We start from the raw sequence: 27413 nt of genomic DNA, 5'->3' as shown, positions 1-27413 counted from the left end.
GACAAATGGACTGCAATTCTGCTCACTGCTGAGAGGCGCCTGGCCAGCTCCTGGGTCATTGTTTGGCGTGTCACAGAGAGATGGGGAGAGAGGGATGAGGAGCTGAGCCAGAGGGATGGAAAGTAGGGCTGCAATTACTGGCCTATTCAGCTCCCCAGAATAAAGTCCTACCATTAGCTGGGGGGAAGAAGATGGGGAGGGGCAAGCCAGGCTTGGGTCAGACTATACTCTTCAAACCATATTGAGGCAGAGTTCTTCCTGCTGCTTCCCAGGTCCAAATAATAGGACAGTGAATATAGCCTCATTAACACTGCTCCAGTCCCATTCAACCCCACCATGAAGTGCTAACCTAACTAAATTACCCAGGGAGAGCCTGGCCAAGGGGCCTACCTTTCTGAACTTAACCAAGGGCCAGAGGGAGCAGTCCTGGTTCAAAACCCTACAGATTCTCCCTAGTGCTCTGGCACAGGAGGGTTTGCTCCACAGACTCTGAGGATGCTGAATTATCTCTGCAAACTGTTTCCCACTGCTCTGGTCCCCGATGCTCACTCTGTGACTTCCTTCCCTTCTTACTGGCTTAACATGAATTCTTTCTCTGCCTCTTGTTCTCTACCAGAAAAGAATCAATGTTATCCCCTCCTAGTTCCTCATTATCTGTCCTGCGAAGAAAAATATTTCCTTTTTTTCAGACTCTTCTTCACAAACATCAAGCTTTTCTCCTTCTGTCAGCTGGTCTGTGAGGGGTTCTCTGGGGCCACACTAGAGAATGGAAGCTGGACCACCAGGACGAGTGCTCAGCTGACCGAAGCATGAGTCGGTCCTCCCTTTGCACACTTGATTAATCCCAGGACCAAGTAATCCTCTTAGAGTGACAAGCCACACTAGTAGCACCCAGATAGCTTAATTAAAGATACTCTGCTTAGCTCCACATTTGGAAGGTGGGATGGAGGAGATAATACAAACCGGCTCTGACAGTCCAGTTGGCTAAAACCAGCCACACAGGATAAAGTCAGAGTATTCATGAGGGCTGCCCTCATTAAAACAGAGAGTCAAGGACAGGATGGCAAATAGAGCTAGAAGTGGGGTGGAAAAACCTCTTCTGATTGGATCCAGTCCTATTTTCCCAGAGCCTTTTGTCCTCCCTTCTTGCCCAGAACATAAGCTGGGGAGAAATGTTATTATCCTTTCCTATAATCTGATCAAGCCAACAGGCAAATTTGACTGGCCGAAAGCTGAGACCCAATTACCTTATCCTACCTACAACCATCCAGGAAACCATGCTGAGCTCTGATTAACTTTTGCTGGACTCCTCTCTGAATCACTGGGATACCCAAGTGGCTTATCCTAGAGATGGCATTGGGAAGTCGTACCGTGTGTGGAGCATGGCTAAATTGGAAGGAACCAGATGGATTTACAAAGAGACTTTACTCTGAAAGGCTCAATTCCTAGTCCTAGCCCCTCTCCTTATGTCCAACACAAGGTATAGAGGAGAGGGTTAGGAGAAGTTAATAGTCACTAGACTTACAGTTCCCCAAAGATGACCTCCTCTGGTTAAAGAGAACAATGAGGGCATCCCGTGCCCCATGTCAGAGCTTGGGATTTAAGGGGCAGAGAAGGAGGAAGGTCTTTTGGAAGATAAACAAAAGTAGAATCCCCCTTGAGACATCCAGAAGCAAACAGACTGATACATGTTCTATAAAGCAGCAAGACGAGATAACAAAGAGGCAGGATCCTCTCAGAGAATCAGAGGCCCTGACAACACAGACAGACAGACACACACAGTGGAAAGCCACAAACCAGACAAACAGACAAATAGGACAACAGGATCTAGGAGAAGCCAGGAAACAGAGATGGAGAGAGAACCAGAGTCCTGGACCAACCTGGGGACAAGTCACAATCCCACCCTCCCCCATTGAATTAGGGGGAGGGAGGGGAAGGGAGGGTTTTCAGGCCTCTGACAAATCCAACACCAAACCAAAGAAAAACACTTCCCTCTAGAGAGTCCCCAAACCTAGCTGGTAGCCCCTTAAGATGAAAGGCAAATGGCAGTTTTCTTGGGAACCAAAATGGTAGATTTCCCATTAACATATCTCAAATCATGGGACAAGGTCCCCTAATATATTGGAGGTCCCAGACCCCATGAAAAAAATTCCACCTCAAGAAAAATCCCCAACCCAAATCAGTTTGAAGTCAATCACATTCCCACCTCTTGCCAAAAGTACCAGTGGCTTGGCCCATCCCTTACCCACCATGTTTAGTCTAGAGAGGAGCAGGAAGGGGCTTTCGAGGATGGGGCAGGGGGGACAGCATGAGGCTGGAAGGGTGTTAGAATGTTATGTGATGTAGGAGGGGCAGAAAGGGGAGAAATACAGAAAAAAGCAAAGGAAAGGAGTGGGAAGAGCACAGAATTTTGTATCAGAAGGTATATGTTAAAACTCGAGCTCTTCTCCTTGCTAACTGGGTAACCTTGGACAAATTGCTTTATTCTCTGGCCTTAACTCCTCATCTGTAAAATGTGGGGTTTGAATTCAATGTTTCCTTCAAGTCTTAAATACTATGAATCAAGTCGGAAACACCAATGTTGCTTTAGGATGAGAGCTTGGAGTATTGCTCCTTATCAGTTTTCTGGTCTTTGTTCAGGGAATGGAAAAATAGGGGAAGATGACTCAGAATAGAGTGATTAGGGACATGGGTGCTTATATTGAGAAGGCACAAAGGGAAGATGTGGGCATCTTTTGAAACATAGGTATGCATGAAACATAGAAGTATATCTTCTTCCTTGGGGAAGAAAACCTAATTTATACTTTATATATTTACCTCCCAGAAAGCAAAAGCCTAGCACTAAAATTCCTTATTTTTCAAACCCCTCCCATGCTATTTCCAGTTCTCTGAATAGGTATAAAATCCATTAAAACTAAATTAGTTTTCATTAAATTTGCATTTTAAAAATTATTGCACTTTATATGGCATTTTTATAATGAAGAGGGGCAAGGTACTCCAGTCCCTAAAGAGTCTAAGAGGGGGAAAAGAACAAGCATTTATTAACCACTGTGCTAAAAGCTTTAGAAATACTATCTCATTTGATCCTCACAACAACCACAAGAAGTAGGTGCTATTCATATCCCATTTGAGGAAACTGAGGCAAATAGAGACTAAGTGACTTGAAAACAAAATAAAGAGGGAAAAAATAAGAAGTTTGATGAAAATTGATCAGAAGAAAAGAATATAAGCGTGAAATGAAAGGTTTGATCAGGTAGGAAAGAAGATAGGAAAGATCTAAAGGAATACCCAAACATGATAAAAGAAAGAGACAGACATCCAAATTCCCACCTTTGGGAGGCCAGATCTGAAGATGCAGGCTTCTGTTCGGCATCAGCAGCTGGACAGCAGAATTGGTGCAGCACAGTCTCATTCCTGGAAATGAGAGACAGAGGCCAGTCAGATTTCTAGCTGGTGCTGGAGGACCCCACAAATCCCACCAGCACAACCATTACACATGAGCATATTTTATATACAATTGAATCAATGATCCAGAGCAGAGGGAGAACTAAGCATCCCTACTGATCTCAGGCTCTGGTAGCCTTTCTCTCCATTTGTTCTTTCCTATAAAATATGCAATAATAGGCGCACAATAGAGAGTATTGATCTTAGACTCAATAGACTTGGATTTGAACCTGCTTCTTCTACTTCCTAATTATGAAACTCTAGAAAAGTCATTAACACTTTGCTTCCTCTGTTCTCTCATCTGTAAAAGAGGGGCGGGAATGCTTGTACCACCTACTTCACAGGTAGGTTGTGAGAAAAATACTTTGTAAGCCTTAAATTGATCATGAAATGTGAAATATCATTATCACCCTGACACTCTTTCTCCAACGCAGCGTCTGTAATGCTCTAGAAACCAAAGTGTATTCTCAATTGTTCTGTCATTTTAGTCCTGTTCAACTCTTTATGAACTTGTGTGGGGGGATCTTGGCAAAGATACTGGAGTGGTTTATTTTATCCTTCTCCAGATCATTTTACAGATAAGGAAACTGAGGCAAACAGGATTAAGTGACTTGCCCAGGGTCACACAGCTACTAAATGTCTGATTCCAGATTTGAATTCAATTCTTCTTGACTCCAGGTCTGTCACTCTATCACCTAGCTGCCCCATTATCACATATACACGTGATCATATATGCACATGCATTTCTGCATGTAATCTTGCATTACAAATTGAAAACTCAAGTTATGAATAATGATGAGACATGACTTGGTAGTCACAAGTAAAATGAATTCTCTACATGAAGAAAGGTAGTATCATGCTTATTTGAGAGAAAGGAGATCTTGGTGAGTGACTTGGATAAGACAGTGGCAAAGCTGAGATAAGACAACTGTCCTTTCTTGCTCTAGAATCTTGCTCTTTCCCAGAAAAAAAAAAAAAGGTCCCTCCTACAGCCCTGAGTCACAGATTTCCTTTTTTCACTGATCACAAGGAGAAACTAAAAAAATGCTGTGAAAAAACCCCATCATAATCACTCATAGTCATTTAATGTTCTTAGATTTCCAAAGTATTTTCCTCACAACAATGTGGGATAGAAGATTGCTTCCTGGCTTGGGGGTGGAGAAGAAGGGGGAAAATTTGTAATACAAGATTTTGCAAAGGTTAATGTTGAAAACTATCTTTGTCTTATCCAGTAGGTGCTTAACAAATACTTGGTACATTGTGACATCTTCTGAAAGATCTACTTCTACATATTGTTATAATCACTTAAAACTGATTTTTTACCTATTGATATGATGAAAATTTTCATAATAATGAGCAATGATTTCATGCATAGTCTTATCACAATTTGGTAGCAATGAATATTTTTTGGTCATATTTGTTCCTGTCATTCACTATATTTTGTTGGAGATTTTGTGTCAATTTTAATAAGACTAGACTGAATTTTTCTATTTTTGCTTTTATCTTTTTCTGATTTGGAGATCAAAACCATATTTGCTTCATGAAAATAATTCTGGGGTAATATCTTTCTTTAGATTTACAACAAATGTAACAAAGACTATTCATTAAAGTGTTGAAAAACTCAAAAGGAAAGCTATCTTTGCATATTTTTGGAAAAATAAAATACTATTTAAAAAGGGGTAAAATAAATTTTGGAGGCTTAAAAAAACCCAGTGTGGGACAGAAAGTAAATCCCATTTTACAGACGAAGAAACAGGATCTGCAGGTGAAGTGATTTACCCAGAGACCCACAGCAGGAGCGTGGATTCAAAATCAAATCTCTTCATTAAAATTCCAGGCCTCCTGCCTTTCTGGGAGGAATTTTAGAATTGTTCTAGATTAACACTCCTGTTTTAAGATAAGAAAACCGGGGCCAATAGTAAATGCCTTGTCTAAGGTCTCTTTCAGAGAAGAAACTAGAACCAATGTTTCCTGACTCTACCATAATAACCTTAACTGTCCAGATTCACTTTGTGAATCCCCAACTACTTTGTCACTGCCTGGGGAAAGTACAAGAGGGAGGGAGGTTTCAGAGGCCAGAACAAGAAAGAGAGAGAGGCAGGCTAAACATGAGTAGCTGAATATGCTAAAGTGCCACTGGAAGTAATAGATCTGTCCCCACAGAGCCTAGGAGGCTAGATCGCAGTCTCCTAGCAGCTGAGGTAGCAATGCACTTCCACTTACAATTGGGCAAAGGAAGAACAGGCTATGAATTTCTTACAAACACCATAAGTGGTTTGTAATCAAACCAACAGAAACTTCTTCACATCCCTAGTCCTTAGAGTTCTGGAAAGAGGAATGCACACTCAGATAAAATCCCACTCTCTTAGGATTCATTCTGAATTCTACAACCTATTCCCAGGAATCACCTTCCCTGTAAAGCACTTACTATTTTTCTCTGTTTTTCATTCAGAATGAGGTACAAATTTAGCCCTTTTCAGGGACTGTATCTGTTTTACATAACCCAGAATTATAGTATCAAGCACATAGAATTCTCTCTCTGGTTCAGGGAGTCTGAGCAGTGCATGCTAGTATTTGTAGTCTTGGTAAGGGACTTAAGCCTTTAAGGATTCCACACCAGATTTGTTCTACAGTTTCTCACTTGATGATCTTTTCCATTCCTGCGGCTTCAGTTATTGCTTCTGTGCAGATGATTCCCAAATTTACATTTCTACCTTCAACTGCTCCTCAGAACTAAAGTCCCCTATCATCAACTGCCTACTGGATATCTCCATCCGAATGTTCCAGCAACACCTCAAACTCAGCATGTCTAAAACTGAATTCATCATCATTTCCTCCAACTCCCAAAGGTTTATTTCTATTGATGGCACCACTATTCTCCGTTCCAATAAACTTGCATCCTTAAAATCATTTTTTATTCTTTCCTCTCCTCATAACAAATTCAATCAGTTGTCACAGCTGGTCCTTTCCCCCTCCATAATATTGCTCACATCCAATCCCTCCTCCCAATTCCCACTGCAACCTCTCTTGTTCCTGCCCTCCCTTCTCCTTTCTCCTTTCACAATGTATGGTTAGATAATCTTCCCACCATGCTCCTGCGATCGTGTCACTTCTCCATTCTAGCTAGGCAGACAGTGAATAGAGCACTAGTCCTGGAGCTAGGAGTACCAATCCAGGTTCAGACACACAAGCTGTGTGACCTTGATCAAGTCATTTAATCTGCCTTTTTTTGATTTGCAAAATGTTGCTAAGTGCTTAAAGGCACAGTAATGTTTATTCTCTTCCCTTTCCCTTCCCTGCTCTCATTCAAAAGCCTTCAATACTTTCTCATTTCCTAACAAATATATAGTAGTGATCCAGGCTTTCCTTAACTTTGGCTTTAACCTGTATCAGCAATTCTTACAATTACCTCTCAAGTACTTTTATATACCAGTCAAATTGGCCTCTTCTGGAGCCACCATTCTCTTTCTGTTCTCTTTCTTTTATTCTTCTCCAGTGATTCCCACAAATGGAATTAATTTTCCTCTCCTTTTTTGGTTTAAGTTTTTCCTTTTTTTAAAAGTTTAAATCAAGTGTTACTTCCTCCATGAAGCCTTCCTCAGATTCCCTATATCACTTTGCCTGGACCTTTTCTTTTCATCAATTTTAATCCTTCTGTTTCATAGGTCTTTGTATGTTTCTTCCATTTAGCATGTCACATTATATGTGCCTTCGGTATGTTGTTACTCAGTCATTTCCAACTCTTCAATGACCCTATTTGAAATTTTCTTGGCAAAGACCAATAGACTGGTTAGCCATTTTCTTCTCCTTATACATAGTAAATATTTAGTGAAAAGTTTGTTGAATGACTGGCTGAGTTATGTCCTACACAATTTTAATGCAATCTTATTCCTTCATTTAACCATGAATTACTATGCCTACAATTCTGCCATTAATGGCACCCTACTTCTACAACCCATTCTTCCAATCTCTGCAAAGATGCAGATTGAACTTCTGGGGAGATGGGACTGAAAGACCGTTCTCTAGGTTATTGCTATGCTCAACATACCATCTGCCTGTCTCTGAATCCTTAACTATTTTCATTATAGATATATATGATAGATATTATAGATATATATATATAGAGAATCCTAGGTGATACTTTGTTTATGCCAAATTAACTCTCCTCCTCCCATCTCATTCTTTCTCATTACCTCCCCAGATATACTTTTTGAGCCATGTCCCTTGAGTAAGAGATGCCTCAGGCAAAATTGTAATGTAGGGGAAGTTCAGTTCCAGCCCTCAAGTCATCTGCTCCCTTAGTGAAGAAATCTTGATATGGAGGAAATGACATGAAATAGAAGAATAGCTAACCAATGAGTCAGAAGTCAATGTTTCTAGTGTTGGTTTTGCCACTTATTGTATGTGTTACTTCAAATACATCAATTGTCTTATCTAGAACTGAGTTTTCTCTGAAAAATGACTAGATAATTTCTGAAGCACCCTCCAGTTCTAAAATCTCCTAATTCTACATTGTAATAAAATTTATTCATATAAATAAATAAGAAACTGATAATGGAGGTAATAACCTGTGGTCTATAGACTTGAAGGCACTAAGATAGTTCAGGGAACTTACAAACTTGAATGGAAAAAAATTTATACCTTTTTGTCAAGATAATCTTTTTACTTTGTAACCCTATGTATTTTATTAAGAATCATTATTCTGGGAAGGATTCCATAGGCTTCACTAAATGACCAAAGGGGATCATGGAATTAATAAAACCTTAAAGATTCTTGCCTTACATAGTATTTTCCTAAGGGATGTTTGTATTTTGAGAAAGGGACAAAGAATCTTTTTAGTGTTAGCCAAAGGATTGGAGTCATACTTGTGGAATTTTTGGTGTGGTACATAGGTGGAGGATAGAAGACCTTGTCATCTACATAGAAAATCACGCCACACAGAAAGAGGTTATACTACCAGGTAGAAGCCAAAGGCAGCTTAACCTATCTATTCCTAAAGTCAACTATGTTTTTGAATATGCTATGAGCCAGAAAGTCAGTCCACTTTTTAATGATTCCTCAGATTTCCATTGGGCCCTGCATTTCCTATGGGCTTTTAAAACACCAGAGCTCCTTCTTCTCTGCTCTTTCCTCTCCCCAGAAGAGTCAATAAGTCCATTGAAAGCCACATCCCAGGAAGAGAAGCAGACTGACTATCACCAATTCAGGTTGAAATTACCAGCTTCAAGTGTGTCCTTCAAGACAGCAAAGCTGCTCCATTTTTATTTTGCTTCTTATTTCTGTGCCCAATTAAAATGAACTTTAGATTGGAAACAATAGAACAGAATTGGTGAATAGGGTGTGATATGCAAGATAATTAAGAGAAGACAAGAAATCACCTGTATTGGATAAGTTCAAGTCCATAAGAGCTGCATCCTCCAATAGAGAAAGACCTAATTCCTGTGCCTCCTGAGCTACTGCCAGGAAGTTTTGAAAAATTATATAGAATTAGAGAGGTGCCAAAGAACTGCAAAAGGACAAATCTTCATCTAGTTTTTCAAAGAAAAGAGAGAGAATGTAGTCAACTAAAGGTTAATGATCATGACTTAAATTCCTGGCAAAATTCTAAAAACTGTTATTAGGGGATAATTGGTGAACATCTAGAAAGGGGAACAGTGATCAGCCAACAAAGCTACATCAAGAACAGATAATGCTAAACTATCTTCATTTTCTTTTTTTTTTTTTTTTGATAGGATTGTTGAAGTGATAGGGACAGGGAATATTATAGATTTAATTGCCTAGATCTCAGCAAAGTACTTGACAGAGACAAAGTGTCACATGATACCTATTCTTATAGAAAAGATGGAGAGATATGGGGATCTATATAATAATATGATTAACTGAGGACAGGTTGACTGGCAAGACCCAAAGAGTGGTCACTTATAAGTTGATGGAAGATTTTGGGGCATCTGTTCTTTAATTGTTCTTTAATATTTTTTAAATCAGTGAATTGGAATAAAGTCAGATGTTATGCTTTAAAAATTTGTAGATGACAGAGTTGAGGATAGCTAATCATGTTAAATGTCAGTAAGAATCATCAAAAAATCTAGATAGGACAGAATGTTGGGCTGAATCTAACCAATCTAAGATTTAATAAAAATCATTATGAAGCTGTAAAGTTGAGCTCAAAAAATTAATTTTGCTCTTATCAGACAGAAAACCCATTGCTAGATAAGTAGTTTGTCTAAAATATATCTGGGGGGTTTTAGTGGAGTACAAGCTCAGCATGAGCCAACTATATGGCCAGTTCACTGTCCCTCAGACTGTGGGAGGGCCAGACTATAGTAAAAACAAAACCTCACACTCTGTCTCCGCCCCTCAGCCCATTTGCCATAACCCAGCGGAACACATAAACATCCTCAGTGGGCGCATCTGGCCCACGGGCCATAGTTTGAGAACCCCTGTACCTAAATGATCTCCTTTCCAACTCTCTGATTCTCTGATATTATGAGTTGGGAGTAATCAGAGAGGTGGCCAACAGGTCCATCCCCACACAAATGCCATGTAGTTGTCCAGCTTCTCCTTTTCTCCTTGTATGCTTCCATTGACAGGGAGCTCATGATGTCATGAGGCAGCCTGTTCTAATTAGGGCCTTAACCTCCCTGGGCTCCTGTGATTTCCTTTTACATATGACCTAGAACTGAGGAATTAATTTTCTGAATCTCTGTACTAGGACTTAGTCATGAGTCCATTCATGTTGGATGCTCACAAAGTGCTGCCAGGTTGATTACATTTCTCAGGATTTTAAACCAAAATTCCTGGTCTGTAAAATTCTGAGCAAGTAGATGAAGCTGTTTTTCCAGATCAGCCAATGACAGCCAGTTCAAATGCCAAAAAAAGGAAGGAAGAGTTCTGTAATCAACTAATGAATAAGTTATTTTAGGCCTCCAAAAGGATTTCCTTAGCCCTACAGCTAAAGTTCTCTTTTTTCCCCTCAAGTGCTCACAAATTACCCCCAGTAGTAATGTCCTAGTTGGGCAGTAATAATAACCTTAGCTGACTTTATATTGCATTTACTACTGTGCCAGGTCTCATGCTAAGTGCTTTACAATCCTTATTTCATTTGACCTTTACAACAACCGTGGGAGGCAGGTGCGATTATTACCCCCATATTACAGAAGAGGATATGGAGGCAATTAGACATTAAGAGACTTGCCTGGAGTCACACATGGTAGGAAGTATGTGAGGTCAGATTTGAACTCAGATCTTTATACCACCCAGCTGTCTGATAAGAGTCAGAAGATCTGATTCTGCTCTTCACTTGTGGCACTCATTAAGAAAATCATTTCTCTGAGTTTCTGTTTCCTCATCCATAAATGGATAGAACTACCATGGATAGAACTATCAGGAAACAAGTCCTTTATTAAAGCCATCTAAATATGATTTACACACAAGATAATTGTATAAATATGTATGCCTATATTCAGTTTACATATAGTTTTATCATGTTTAACATGTATTGAATTATTTGCCATCTATGGGAGGTAGAAAATTGGGACACAAGGTTTTGCAAGGGTCAATGGTGAAAAATTATCCTTGCATATGTTTTGAAAATAAAAAAGCTTCAATAAAAATAAATAAATATGAACTTCTTCTTCTTCCCAAAGGTTTTGTATTCAAATTCTTTGTATTCTCAGCTCACCTTGTGATGGCAAGACAGAAGATATATGGCTGACATTACTGTTATCCTAGTCCATTAAAATGGAAAGTGAGGTTGAGAGTAGCCATGAAAAACAGAGATGTTTCACCAAGCAAGTGAAGAGAATTTCCAAAAAGCTTAACCATGTGGCAATGCCTTGAGGGCTTCTACCCCAAAAAATAAAGTATAAATCATGCTGGAATCCCCATCTAGAGCAAGGTTCAATCGCTCTTCTTGTCTTGGAACAAGTGATGTTAAAACAGTAACTGTACTTCTAATGTTTAACTTCTCCTGAGTTCCATTTACCCAAATCCTGCTAAGGTTACTCTAGACATGAGAGAAAAGTCATCATCAAATCACAGATTAGACTTTTGCTCTTGAGGAATCCTAAATTCTACCCAGCCTAGAGAAAAAAAAGTTATTGCAAGACAGTATTCAGCTCTTAGGAATCATGAAATGTGAGAAAAAAATAGAACTGGGAATTTATCTTGCCTGACATTACATTTTATAGATGAGGAAAGAAGGACAGGGTGATGGAGTGACCTGCCCAAGATCACACAACTGTTCACAAAGTCACAACATTTCAGAGCTAAAAAGGAACCTTCCAGATCATTTAGCTCCCACATCATAATTCATAAATAAAGACGTAAAAGCTTAGAGAGGTTATACAAAAGTGGGATCCAATCCAGTGCTTTATATATATAGTGTCCGTATAGTGTCCCTCACTTCCAAGGCTATGTGTTCCCTTTCTGCTCCTCCAAAATAAAATCCTCTGTCAAAATAGAGACCTCTGTCAGTTATATAGAATACCTTTCAAAGGAAAGGGACCCACATGTGCAAAAATGTTTGTGGCAGCCCTTTCTGTAGTGGTAAGAAACTGGAAACTGAGTGGATGCCCATCAGATGGAGAATGGCATATGGATGTTATGGAATTATTGTTCTGTAAGAAACGACCAGCAGGATGATTTCAGAGAGCCCTGGAAAGACTTATACGAACTGATGCTGAGTGAAATGAGCAGAACCAGGAGATCATTGTACACAGCAAAAACAAGATTATACAATGATCAATTCTAACGGACGTGGCTCTTTCCAACAATGAGATGACTGATGCCAGTTCCAATGATCTTGTGATGAATAGAGCCATCTGCACCCAGAGAGAGGATTGTAGGAACTGAATATGAATCACTACATAACATTCTCACTCTTTTTGTTGTTGTTTACTTGCTTTTTGTTTCCTTACTCATTTACTTTCTTTTTTTAATCTGATTTCTCTTGTGCAGCCAGAGAATTATATAAATATGCTTATACATATTGGATTTAACATATATTTGAACATGTTTATTATATATTGGATTGTTTGCCATTTAGTGGAGAAGTAGGGGGAAGGAGGAGACAATCTAAAACACAAGACTATGCAAGGGTCAATGTTGTCAAATCATCTGTGTTTATGTTTTAAAAATAAAAACCTTTATAAAAAAAAAAGAAATCCTAACTGACAAAAAATTTGCTATGTTGACATATCTGGTATGAAAATATTTTGTCCCAAACTGTCAGGCGTTCCATGTAGATTATTTATAAAATTAATTGTATAATTGAATTTGTAACAATAAAGATTAGCTTAATGTTTTATTATAGATAGTCATAAAGATGTTTATGGGTATTTCACTGAAAAGTTCAAAAATTAAATAAAGGCTGAATTCTAGCCTCTACTTGTTGAATACAATATAACAATAGTAAAATATGTTTGTTTGAAATAAAAAAGAATATCTTTCAATAAATCTTATTTGAATATGTAAGTTCTGTGTGAGGTTTCTCTCTGTCTTTTTCTTCCCAGTATGGACACTGATTTACCACATTCATTAAGAAGGAAAATTTAATCAATTTTGTTCATTTAAAGGAAAAATCTTAGCACTCATTCAAACTTCTACAAATTTATAAAGATCTCAGAATGTATTGTGCAAACTAGATATGGTTAAAAAATAAAAGGGTGGGTGAACAAGTACATTAATGTTATAAAAGAAAAATAATGATGTGATACCTAAGGCAGACTTTTAGGGTTGAATGAATGTGCAGAGAGCATGGTGACTTTAGCATCTATAGGAATACAAGAGAAAGGCCTCCAGTCCTATTCCCCAGCGCCTCAGGTCTTGCTGTGAGTTAAACACAAAAAAAGAATGGTGACCTTGCTATGGGGAAAAAGCTGCACAATGAATAGAGAATAAGAAGCAACAGATGGAATTAACTCAGCTACAAGATAATTTACATGACAGTCATAGTAGTGGCCAGGAATGTGATGGAGTTGAAAGGAAAAAGCTTCTCATTCCAACTCAAATAACAGTCATGACTGAGGAAACAAAGCAGACAGACAACACGTGGGCTTTGGGGTTAATTTGCAGGATATCTTAAGGCCTACTTTAGTCTTTAGAGCCTGGCGGCCTGTTTAATAGATCTAAGACATCCTAGTACATGAAAGATCAAACAAAAGGCCCTGAGTAACATGTTTTCACTCTGCCTACAAATTTTTTATTATGCTATATTTTAGCATCTCTACTTCAGAGGAATGATGAGTTAAATCATAACTTTGGCCCATGAATAAATTTTGGTATTTCATTTCTCTGGGACCTATTAGAAGGCCTTGAAAGCTTTCTAGAAAAGTAAGAATACTAAGTGATTCAATGGATAGAGTGCCAGACCTGAGTTCAAATCTGACCTCAGACACTTATAAGCTGTGTGACCCTGGACAAATCACTTCACCCAGTTTGTCTCAGTTTCCTCATCTATAAAATGGGCCAGAAAAGGAAATGGCAAAGTCACTCCTGTATCTTTGCCAAGAAAACCCCAAATGAAGTGACTGAGCTCTCCCTGCATGCCTTTTTCTATCCTTTCCTCAAACTCAAAGCCTGAAATGTAGATCTGAGAGCAACATTAACTGATAACATTTTACTTCTCCCTCTAAATGTGATGAATTCTTGGGAAATGAGAAAAACTGATTAGTGAATGTCAGAGACAGAACTTTTCCTGTAATAAAAGGAGAAGTTGTAAGCTGTTTGTAGTGGCCATTCTCTCTCCTGCAAGTTTCACTGGATATAGATATGAAGCACCACTCTCAGTATCCCCATCTTTGGCCCTCTAGAGGCCTCTGTCAATTATAAAGAATACCTTTCAATAAATCTTATTTGAATATGTAAGTTTTATGTGAGGGTTCTCTCTCCCTTTTCCTTCTCAGTATGGCACTGATTTATCACATTCATTAAGAAGGAGAATTTAATCAATTTTGTTCATTTAAAGAAAAAAATCTTAGCACTCATTTAATAAAGCTGTGGGTCTGATTCACAAAAGTACTGAAATAGCCTCAAGGCTATGAATGAGGCACATCAAAAAAAGCAATGATGACTAGAGTGGGGAGAGACTCATAGTCACTGCAGTTTTAGCAGAAAACCAGCAAACTGCATTGCCTCAGTGGAGAATCATGTATAAAGAGCCAACAGTTGGCAGCATATCAAAGAAAAAAGCCCAGGAAGTGAACAAATAGCTTGAACTAAGCACAGGGAATGACCCAAGAAGGTGATACCGGGATCAGCAAATTCCATCAGCAGCTCTGCAAGGAAGCATCATTGGCAGTCTCAGACATACAGGAGCAGCAAAAGCAGCTGGGATGTATTCCCGTCAATAGTATGGAATAGCATCCCAGCACACAGGAGGGCTTTTTGTTTTGTTTTGTTTTTCTCCTGTGCTGACAATTTTTTTCTTTCTTTTTTTAAAATGACACTCTATTTAATTTGCATAATTCCAAACAACTTTCTAAAATGTTCTAACAATTTTACAGCAATATATTGGTATGCCTTTGATCCCACACCTCATTCTGTATTGACTATTACCATTTCTTTGGTCATTTTCTCAATTTTGCATAGTGTGAAGTAAATTTTAGGATTGCACTTCTTTTATTATTAATGATTTGGAACATTCTTTCATCTGGCTGTGAATATTTAGAAATTCTATTTGATCATTTTCTTTGACGACTTATTTGTGAGGAAGCAATATTTGCTTATTATTTATAAATCTTGGAAATGAACTCTCTTTTTTACTTTCTAAATAATATCTTTTTATTTTCAAAATATATGCAAAAATAGTTTTCAACATTCACTCTTGCAAAACTTTGTGTTCCAGATTTTTCTCCCTACCTTCCTTTACTCCTTCCCTTAGACAGCAAGTAATCCAATATTACATGTGTAATTATTCTATACATATTTCCACAATTATCATGCTCTGTGATGGCAATTTATAAACATTCCTTGAATAGTTTTCGCCACATTAGAATGAGATGTGGATTATAAAAACTTTTAATGTGCCTAGATCCAAGAGATCTTGGAGACAAAGACATAAAGAAGCTTAAAAGCATTTCCAAAGATAATGAATCAGGGATGTACAGTAAATGTTTAACAATAGGATCCCATCCCATCCACCCTGAAAATATATATACAGCACACACTTTTAAGTTTAAGCTTCAGTATTAACATTTTTTCTATTACTTTCCTTACATTCAGACACTCAACAAAACAATAAATGCAGTCTAACTGGTAGCATTTACTGATTTCTAAGATATAAAAGCTTAGATTGAGAATGTAGCAATTGCCTTAAGAGTCTGTTTCAAGTTAGTTACAATGTACCCCTGATTAATAACTCATATTTATACAGAATTTACAAGTTTACAAAATTCAAATATTGTTTTATTTTCTAATGGTACCAGTGATTTCATCCTTGAAGGGAATTTCTAGTAAGTGAACCTTCATCTGCTCTATATCTTGAAGAATTGCCTGAGACACTGAGAAGTTAAGTGACTTGCCTAGAATTACGTAGCTAATATGAGACAACCTCTGAACAGAGATCTTGCTGACTCAGAGAGCAATTTTCTATGCACTAAACCACATAGCCCCTCATATTCCCATTTTACAAATGAGAAAACCAAGTGTCTGAGAGGTTTTTGCTCAAAGTCCTATTGATACTAAGGGTTAGAGATAAAACAGGAGTCTTCTACCTCATCAAGGCTGAAACAAGAAGTACCAAAAGAGAATGATTAATGCTTTCAACCTGTGTCAAGTTAATTGAGTCAAGAGAGACTGTATCACACCTGTAATTTAATTGATCTATACTTAGTTTTTGCCCCTAACCATCTCTCTGCACTGTGGTAAAAATAGTTGCACACTTTATAAAAGGTGACTATCTATGCTCCACTGCACTGCAGTGGACAGGATGAAGGAAGATCATCATGGAAAAAATTAAAATAGGAAAGATCAAGAAGAAAACCATTCTGTTCCTTCAAGTGGAAGGAAGCACAGTTCACTGACTGTTAGGAGGAACCTTAGAGATCATTATCCAATACAACCCCTTCACTTTATAGATAAAAAATTGGAGCCCAAAGAAGCAATAAATAATTTATTCCAGATCACCCAGAACTTGAACTAAAATAATGAATACTCACATTTATATAGTATTTAAGGTTTATAAACCTTTTATATTATTTTTTCATTATCTTCTTTGATCCTCTCTACAACCCTGTGAGTTAGATGCTATTATTCCTGTTATTTTTCAGATGAGAAAACTGAGGTAGACAGAAGGTAAGTGAACTGTCCATTATCATGTGGCTACTAAGCATCTAAGACTAGATTTGAATTTGGGTCTTCCTGACTCCAGGTGAAGCTCTCTATCCATTGTATTGGATGCACCATTACCAATATGGAACCTATGGTTCAAAGATTGTGACTTGGCCAAAATTATGAAGCTAGTAAGTAGCAAACCCAGGATATGTAGACTATCTACAAGACCATGAGAAGGGGAATCATTTCTTTTCAACTTCCTCCTTGTTTTTGTCTGCCTGTTTGCTCTTTTCCTTTGTTTCTTTCTTTCCAAATCACACACATGCAAATGCACATACACACACACACACACACAGTCACACACACTAATTTTTGTTTTATTTTTATAGAGTAGATGGAGACAGTTATTCAAATATTTAATTTTTTTAATCTCCTCCAAGAAACCTTTTTTGATTAACCCCACTTACTTATGATCACTCAGGATCAGAGATTTCCAGTTGGGAAGAACTTTAAAGACCATCCCTTTATTTTATGAATGGGAGATCTGAAGGCCACAGAGGTTAAGTGACTATTCACCTCTTATTTCATCTTACTAAGTTCCCTGTTGTCCTGGGTATTCACTATTCTTTATACCTCTTAACATTAACATGATAATTGAATAGCAACATTCCCTCTGAAAAAGGCATGTAATTGACTGCCCTTTGGATCAACTTATCATTCTTTCAACTTCTCTGACCAAACTGCACCTTGGTCACCATCCCTCTAGTATTTTTTCTTCTCCATTCAAATGCAAGGCTCTTTAACATTAGGGGACCAAGACATGTCAATTCACACAAAAATCTTATTATAGTTTTACTTTGAAATTAAAATCTTCATATTTTTTCTATTTTCTTTGTCTTATGAATTTTTAAAAATGAGCCACATTAATTGGTCCTTTGAGGTATTCTTAACTTCTGATCCTATTTTAAAAGTAGGGAGTCTCTCACTTCTTCTGTCTATTCTCCTAATGCTTAGCACAGTGACTCTAGCATATAGTAATAGTCAAATACTCAAATAGTGCTGTGGTCTTATAGATACAGAGTTCCCTTCAATGATTCAGATCACATCCATCCATTTCTGTCCATCTTTTATGACTCCTATCCATGTTCCTGCAAAAATTGCCACTGGGTATATCCAATGTTCCCAAGGCCTTCTTTGCTTTCTCCAAACATCTAAAAGTTTCCCTGATCTTGTAGTCTCTCTTTTCTTTCTGTCATAAAATTCCTAGATAAAATTCTTTAGTCTTTCTCTTCTTTGAAGTTCCTTTTAGTTATATGTTGTAGTCTACTCACATTCACCATGGACCTTTTCTTTACTCTGTGTGCTCATTTTTAATTCTTTGAAGGCAGTAATATTCCATGTCTTACTGATCTGTGATGTTTATATTGAAAAATGAGTCTTTGCTTTCATAAGAAGCTTAGAGTCAATAAAAGAGAATTAAAATTTTCTTAAAGCAATCCTGTCCACTCTTCTCTTTTTCAACTGTGGACCTTCTTTGTCCATCTGTTATTATTTGTCCCACCTATGCATACTACTGGATATATTCAATAGGGCGTCCATACAAATGTATGCTGAAGTCTGGGTACATAGATACTCTGTATATTTGTTCTTTTCTATGAGTACAGATAACCCAAACTCCTTTAAGTGATTACATATCTCTTCTAGGAAGTTCTGTAATATCTTTTTGATTGATATAGTCAACATAATGCCATTCGCAAACAGGAGTTTCTAGAAGACCTCCCCATTGATAGGAAATTCCTCCTTGATCTGGAGTTTATGCTAGTACTTCTCAATCATCATGGTGAATATATTTGGCAAGTATACATCTTTTTTATGCCTTACCTAATGTTTATTATAAAAAGATTATTCAAGAATATTATTTCTGTTGTTACATATTCCAAGGAATTTATTGTATGGACTGGAGACATCTATAATAACATTTTTTTCTATTGAATCCTATACTTTTTCTATAACCAACAAACAAGAAGCAAAATTAATACATTGTCAATAACAGTAGAAATGGTCAGATGGGATAAAAATCTTTGCATCTAATTTATCAGGTTAGGATTTGGTATCCAATACATAGAGATAGCTAACAGGAAAAAATAATGCCAAAAGACATTTTCCAGTGGTAACAAACAATTCTCAAAAGAATTTCAAACTATTAGAAACCATATGAAAGAATGTTCCAGATTATTAATAAGAATGATGTAATTCAAGACAGCCTTAAAGAGAAAAATTGTTAAAGATGACAAAATGTGGAATAGGTCAGTGTTGAAGGGATTATGGAAAAACAGATGAACTAATACATTGTTGGTCAAATTGTGAGTGGCTACAATCATTCTGGAAAGGAATTTGAAATTATCTAAATAAAATGTCCATACCCTTTGACCCAAAGATTCTACTAGTAGACATTTACCATAAAAGATTTTAGCCATCATTTTTAAAAAATGCTCCATATTTTTAAAAAATGTCTATAAGTAACAATTTTGTGGTAGAAAAGAATTGTAAGCAAAGTAGGTATTTCAACTAGGATGATAGTACATGAATGTAACAAATATTATTTTGCTATAAGAAATAACAAATATGATGAATACAGAGAGGTATAGAAAGACTTAAATGAACAGAAGCAGTTTGAAATAAACAGAACCAAGAAACAATAAATATAACGATCATGACAGTGTAAATGGATGGAAAATATCCAAATAATTGAAAATGATTTTGCAAAACTACAAAAAAAATCCCAAAGAAGAGCTATAAGAAGATCTTTTACCAACTCCTTTGATGGTCTATAGAGGTGTATCAAATGACATAATATGGATAATAAGTATAAAAGTTCCTTGGGAAAAACTCTGAAATACTAAAGGTTTTAATATCATATTTATTCTTTTCCTCATAGGAACAGCTGCTATAACTTAGCAAATGACTATCACAATAAATCTTAGTTGCATTGTTCACACTTACATTAACATTTCCAACATGGGGTAGAGATTGGAATGAGAGGATGGCCCTTCAAAAAATGAAACCTCCCTATTCCTTTATAGAATATGATACAGCACAGAAGTGATAGAACTATGGAGTAATAAATTTTTAACAATGGGAAGGATCTTAGAGATAATCTAGTTTACCACCACCCCTGATTTTTACTGATGAGGAAACTGAAGAAATGAAGTGATTTGCCCAAGTGACAGAGCCCAAAAATGAATTTGGGTTTCTTGATTATAAATCAAAAATTTTCCCAATATAAAACATGTTTCCTACTATTGCATGTCAAGAAGAATTTTAATGAAGCTATCCTTGGTGGGAAGAATGCAACTTAATTTTTTTTTAATTTTAATTTCTTAGAGTATTTCTTTTTTCCAATTACACTATTTCAACATTTGCCTTATAAGATTTCTAGTTCCATATTTTCTTTTTCCTTCTTCTCCTTTCTCTTCTCAAGATGGTAAACAATATGATATAGATTATACATGCACAATCATGTTAAATATACTTCCACATTCATCATATTGTAAAAGAATCAGAACAAAAGAGAAAAACCATGAGAAAGAAGAAAAAGTTAAAATAGTATGTTCTGATCTGCATTCAGACTGAATAGTTCTGTCTCTTGATGTAGATAGCATTTTCTATCATTGATCTTTTGGAATTATCTTCTATTATTCCATTCCTGAGGAGAGCCAAATTTATCAAAGTTGATTATGGCATAATGTTGCTGTGTACAATGTTCTCCTGATTCTGATCACTAAGAATGAAACTCTTTTTTTCCTGAGGCAATTGGGGTTAAGTGACTTGCCCAAGATCCCACAGCTAGGACTTGTTAAGTGTCTGAGGTCACATTTGAACTCAGGTCCTCCTGACTTCAGGACTGGTGCTCTATCCATTGCATCACCTCGCTGTCCCTAAGAATGAAACTCTTAAGAGAACAAGACTAAAACAGATAAAGAATCTCAGAATGGGAAGGTATCTCAGAGATTATAGAATCTTCTCTTCTCTGAGAATCACTTCTACTGCATCCCTGCCAAATATTCAATGAGTCTTTCTGAAGACCTGAAGTGAGGAGGAACCCACTATCTCCCAAGACAGGTACTCCACTTTTTAATAACGCTAATTGTTAGAAAGATTTCCTTACTAAAACTCTAAATCTACTTCTCTGAAATGTTCACGTTATTCTTATTTTCACCTTCTAGAGACAGGCAGAATAAGACTTATCCCTCTTCCATATAACAATCTTTCCAGTGCTTGAAGATCATAATCCTGTCACTCTTCCAGACCAGACACTTATCCACTGTATCACCCTGCTGTCTTCCTTCTTGTTCTAAACACTTGACTTTCTTATACAAGATCACATTAACTTTTTTTGGTTATCATATTCCACGTTTGACTCCTGTTGCATTTGAAATGTACTAAAACTCCCTAATTTTTTTTAAAAATAAATTCCTGTCTAGCCATTCTATCTCGATATCATCCTTTTAACATTTATCTTATTAACTCACATGAAGGATCTTACATTTATCACTATCAAACCTACTCTTAATATATTTGTATAATATTCAAACATGCTGAGATATTTATGTATCCTTCTCATTTCTTGTAATCTACAAAGCTGTTAAGCATACCATTTATGTCACCATACAAATCATTAAAACTAATACGGAATAGCAAAGAATGAAGAATAGATCCTCAGGGTTCTGTATCAGAGACCTCCTTCCAAATTGACTTGTCAGTAACGAGTATCCTTTGAGTCTAATCTTTCAAATAGTTCCAAATCTATCTAACTGTATTATTATTTAGTCTACATCTTTCCATCTTATTCACACAAATAAAAGCTTTTCAAATATTTTACTAAAATAAATGTCTATAGCATTCTCTGATCCACTTGCCTAATAATCCTATAAAAAAAAAAGAAATAGGTCTCATTTAAGAGTTTCTGGACTTGGTGTAATGATCACGATGTAACCCTCAAACAGGAATATTTAGATGACTTCATCAATTTAATAAGGAGTTGCACTTCTACTTCTCCTTTATACAGGAATATCCCTCATGATAGTAGCAAACACCTTTGATGGTCAGTTGTTTCTCTATCTTATGCCTTGTTTGATATTAATAATAAGAGGATCATCAAGCAAAATTATGGGATAAATAATTCGTTATAGAAACCTTGACAGATCTTTTCCACTTTTATTTCACTTATAGTCTTCTCTTCCATTTTCATCCTCAAATATTCTCAGCATGTGCTGACATAATTGAACTTCTTAACAAGCTTTATGTAAACTTGTGTTTCCCCTTCACTGCGTCTCAGTGTTTTCATAAAGTGATAATATGCATAATCTTCAGTCATAAGATTTTACAAACAAATTTAACTTCTAAATTGGTGTTGTACTTGGCTGCTGTATCTCTCCACTTGACAAGTGTTTTATGGGTAAGGTGTTTTCTGGAATCTTTCAACCTCATCATTGTGCTGACTGATTTAAATCAGTGAAACTTCCTCAAGAAATGTTATAGTCTGCGTCAATATCTGTTATTTCATTCATTTATCATTTTTAAATAGGTTAGGTTCAACCTGTTCCCCCCCCCACATATATATATATGTATGTACATATATATATGTAAAGGATTTTTAAAAATTTGATATTGACTTTGATCTTTGCTCTAACAAGCTGGTGATCTAATTGTACATGGACAAACAGATTCATAAGTGATTTTCAGTAATTTCCTGTAAGAATCTTATCAGTTTCATTTTTTGTGATGTTTTATAGTTACCTTATTCAGTGCCTTGACTCTCAGTTTTAATAAAAAGTGTAATTATTACCCTTTGCATTATAATCATTTCCCAATATAAACTCCCACCATAATGAAAAATATTAAATAAAGATGTCACAAAGGGTATGTCTAACAGTGTCTGTGACATCACACACTTCTAGACCTTCACTTCTCCATTATTTGCCCACAGGGTATAAGGAACTTGCCTTAGGTCACACAGATAAAATATTAGTAGAATTAAGTTTCAAATCTATATCTTCTACAGCCATGGGACTCATTCTAGTTGTCATCTGGTTCATCACCCTGACTCCAGGGAAAAGAATAGTAAAAATATCACAGAAAAGAGCTGTTTGTCATTTTCCTAAATGTTCCCTCCATTCCTAAAAACACATTCTCTCCCCACAAACTCTCACTGTCTTAAAAAGGCATTATTCCTAATTTCCAACTGAGGCAGCAACATGGCAAAGTGAAAAGAACATTGGTTTAGGACACAAGAAACCTGGATTTAATTCATAACTTCCAGGATTAAAGGTTGCCTAGTTCAAGCCACTTTTATTCCCTGCTGTCACTGACTCATAATCATCATATGACTTAAGCAATTTACTTAAATTCACTAGACTTTAATTTCAAGGAATTATAGAATTTAGAACCAGAAGAAGCCTAAGAGATAATTCAATCTAGTTTCCTAATCTACAGATGGTTAGACTTAAGCTTAAAGAGTATAGGGACTTGACCAAGGTCGTCTAGGTAAAAGCCATTAACACTAGATTTCAAATCTAGGTCCTATCACTCCAAATTTTGTTTTCCATCCTGTATGTTTGTTTTTGTATCATTAGCATCAATCATAGTACCTGGAACACTATAGGAGCTTAATAAATATGTAAGGAATCTGATTATTGATCAACTACATAAATAGTAAACATTAAATGCCTACTATGTGCAAGGAATCATGATAAATTCTAATCATATGAAAAGAAAAAATGAAATAGCTCCTGCCCTCAAGAAGTTTACATTCTACTGAGGGAGTTATATGTATATCAGGAAGTGGAAAGTAATTTGAGAAAAATAAGAAGCAATAATGACCCAAGAGGGGGTATGGATAGAGGAAGACTTGAAAAGAAGATAGTGCCTGAACTAAGTGAAGGAGGAGGAAGAGGAAGGAAAAAAAAGAACAAGAGGGAAAGGGAAAGGGAGGGGAAGAGCAAGAAGGAGAAGAAGAAGGAAAAAGAGAAGGAGAAGGAGAAGGAGGAGGTAAGGGAAAGGAGAAGAACAGAAATAAAAAGAACAATATTTTGAAAAACAGAGGGTAACGTGCAAAAATGTTTGTGGCAGCTCTTTTTATAGTGGCAAGAAACTGGAAACGGAGTGGATCCCCATCAATTGGAGAATGGCTGAATACATTATGGTATATGAATGCTATGGAATATTATTGTGCTGTAAGAAACAACCAACAGGATGATTTCAGAGAGGCCTGAGAGACTTACATGCAAAGTAAAATGAGCAGAACAGGAGATCATCATACACTGCAATAACAAGACTCATGTGATGATCAATTCTGATGGATGCAACCCTCTTCAACAATGAGATGATTCAAACCAGTTCCAATTGTTCAGTGACGAAGAGAGCTATCTACACCCAGAAAGAGAACTGTGGAAATTGAGGGTGGACCATAGCGTAGCATTCTCTCTCTCTCTCTGTTGTTGTTTGCTTGCATTTTGTTTTCTTTCACATTTTTTTCTTCCTTCTTGATCTGATTTTTCTTGTGCAGCAAGATAATATATATTATATATAGCAAGATATATATAATATCTATCTATCTATCTATCTATCTATCTATCTATCTATCTATCTATAGATATATAGATATATAGATATATGGGATTTAACATATTTAACATGTATTGGATTACCTGCCACCTAGAGTATGGGGTGGGGAGAAGGAGGGGAAAATTTGGAATGAAAGACTTTTCAAGGGTCAATGTTGAAAAATTGCCCATGCATATGTTTGTAAATAAAAAGCTTTAATTAAAAAAAAAGAAAAAGAAAAATAGAGGGCAAGGAGGGTATATATATTTGGACATAGTGAGTAACCTTTGCAGATACACATGAGTAGGAAATGGAACATTCACTGAGTTCAGGGAGTAACTTTTAGACCATTTTGGCTGAAATAGATTACATAAAGAACAATTAAAAAATAAAGCTAGAAAAGGAGATTGGAGCCTCATTATAGAAAACTTTTAAGTGTCAAACTGAGGAGTTTGTGTTTTATCCCAAGGGCAATAGGGAGCCACTAGAGATTTGGTGGCAAGGAACTGAGGTGGTCAGTTTTGTGGCAAGTGTGGAAGATGAATTAGAGAGGGGAAACTGAAAACAAGAAGACAAATTAGGAAATTATTATAATACTCCTAGTGAAAGATTACGAGAGCCAAAACTAGGATTGTCATTTTGTGAGTAGAGAGAAATGGATAAATGGTAGTAATGTTTTTGTTCTGGAATTGGCAGGATTTTGGTAACTGAAAGGATCTGGAAAGAAGAGAGGGAAGAGTCAAGAATGATTAAGTTGTTACAAAAAGGATAGTCAACAGATAGAGGGAAGTTTGCTCAATCTTAAGGATCATTCCACTAAAAAAAAATTGGAAAAGGATAAGATCAGGTATTGTTCATGCTATAAGCAGAAGTAGAGTTACTAACCAAATTCGCGCTGGACTAGATAGATGGCCTCCAGGTTTCACCAGAACTAAATTTATGATCCTAAGAACTATGAAAATAACCAAGTTGGGTGAAAATGTCTGAGGAAAGATAGGGACTACTGATGGATCTATTGTTGGTCTAATTATTTTATAAAGTGATTTGAAATAATGTAAAAAAAATTGCTAAAATGCTCATACTCTTTGACCTATATATCCCATTGCTAAGCCAAAGCAGTTAAAGACAATATATTTTATAATTAGAGTATTTTTTATAACTAGAGTATTTTGTGAAGTGATGGTTACATAAGAACAAAATTTAGAAATAAAAATTAAAAATAAATAAAATATAAATAGTTTGGAGGAGGGGAAGATATTCCATTTGAAATATATTGAACTTGACATTCTTATGAGATAATCTTTAGAGAAATCTAGCATTTAGTTGGCAATGTAGGACTAGAATTCAGGAGAATAGCTGGTTATATACATTTATGGAACATCTACATATAGATGATTATTACTTTAATGAGAGCTGATGAGACCACCAAGGGAAATATTATAGAAAGAGAAGAAAATATATTCCTGGGAAGATGCTCAGGGAACTCCTTCTTTAGAGGACAGAAGATAGTTAATGAATTAGTAAAGGAAATTAGAAAGGTGGGAGATTCAGGAGAGGACAATTAATCAGCAAAAACAATAATTATTCTATGTACCAGGAACTCTGCTAGTCACTGGGGATATAAAGACAAAAATAAATGAGCTACCTCAAGGAGCTTAAATTTTATTGGAGGAGGCAGATATACACAGAAGTATAAATAAGGTAATTTCAGGGTTAGGAAAAGATACTGGAATCTAAGTGGCAGGGAAGACATAGAGAATACAGATGAGGAATAAAGAAAGACCAGAGGTACTGTCACAGAATCAAAAAAGAAGAGAACATTCAGAAGAAACTGAATGGCCATCTGTTTCAAAAACTACAGAGAGATTAAGTAAAGTGAGTACTAAGGAAAGGATATCAGATTGAGATGCTCAGAGATTATTGGTAACTTTAGAGAAAGCAATTTTAGTAGTGTTGGAGGGGGTTCTGAAATATGATTTAAAGGAATTAAGAAGTAACTAAATGTTAATGAAGAATAGGAAGCATAAGGCAAAACTTTCTTTGAGTTTGCAATGAAAGGGAGCAGAAATATAAGATATATTCAAGGGCATGTCAGGATCAAGAGAAGATTGACTAATGATGGAAGAGATTTCATGTCATTTGCAGGAAGTGAGTAAGGAGTCACTAGAAAGGAAGAGATTAAATATCAGAAGAGAGGATGATTGATGTCTTAAGGGTGAATATTGCAAAGCAGAAATAGGCTCTAGTCACTTCTACTCTTGGAAGATTATAAAAAAAAAGTTAACTCTATAGGATATATAAATAGTCCGTGAAACAGATTATAATGAAATTATAAGGTCTAGAATTGATGGTTCTATTTGAGAACCTTAGTGAGAAATGACTAGTTGCTAATCTAAGCTGCCTTTTCTCTCCTTTTCTCATTGTGAAGTTTGCCTGAGTTTCATTAAATGTAATTGCCATCTTTGACCATAAGAAGTGGAGAAGCTTTCCCCTTCTTCTAAAGCCTATCACCATTTTCTGACATCTTCTTTGAAAGATTCTCTTTTCAGACTCTGGTTATGCCATCGATTCATCTTCATGTGATTGAATTATTGCTTAATCATCAAAACCATGTCTTATCTAGAGATCTCTTTACCTAGAGATCAAAGGTGCAAAGATTAATACAGATGGTACCAACCAGAAAAGGTTTTAATTACTCACATTTTAATAAAGCTTTACAAAGTGCCCTCCTCACAAAAACCTTTAGGTAAACATTGATATTATTGTTATCCCCGTTTTATAGACAAGAAAACTCATGCTCAAAGGTAAAGTGATTTCCTCAAGTCCACGATGTTAATGACCAGAAATTGGATCCAAGTTTTCTGGCTCTCTGTCCAATGATCTTTCTGCTTCATTGAATTGCTTCTAGAAATGCCTCAGAAGTTTTTTTTAATCCACATTTCAGCAACAATATGAAAAACTCTTTGCAACAAATTTCTCTGATAAAAGTCTCATTTCTCAAATATTCAGGGAATTGAACCAAATTTATAAGAATAAGAGCTATTTCCCAATTTGATTAATGGTCAAAGGATATGAAGTCAGTTTTCAGAGGA

The 27413-nt window shown here is 36.3% G+C and overlaps 1 protein-coding gene across 1 annotated transcript in view; it reads right to left on the bottom strand.

The window, feature by feature from the left end:
• Positions 1–27413, bottom strand: part of IQSEC3 (IQ motif and Sec7 domain ArfGEF 3) — a 156422-nt gene that overhangs the window by 98506 nt on the left and 30503 nt on the right. Inside the window, 1 exon segment of the mRNA XM_074269310.1 lies at positions 3331–3414. Coding sequence (XP_074125411.1) covers positions 3331–3414 — 84 coding nt within the window.

Source organism: Sminthopsis crassicaudata, chromosome 5, assembly GCF_048593235.1.
Source record: "Sminthopsis crassicaudata isolate SCR6 chromosome 5, ASM4859323v1, whole genome shotgun sequence".
NCBI lineage: Eukaryota > Metazoa > Chordata > Mammalia > Dasyuromorphia > Dasyuridae > Sminthopsis > Sminthopsis crassicaudata.
The sequence above is the reverse complement of the archived record's forward strand: the minus strand, read 5'-3'. Positions and strand labels throughout refer to the sequence as shown.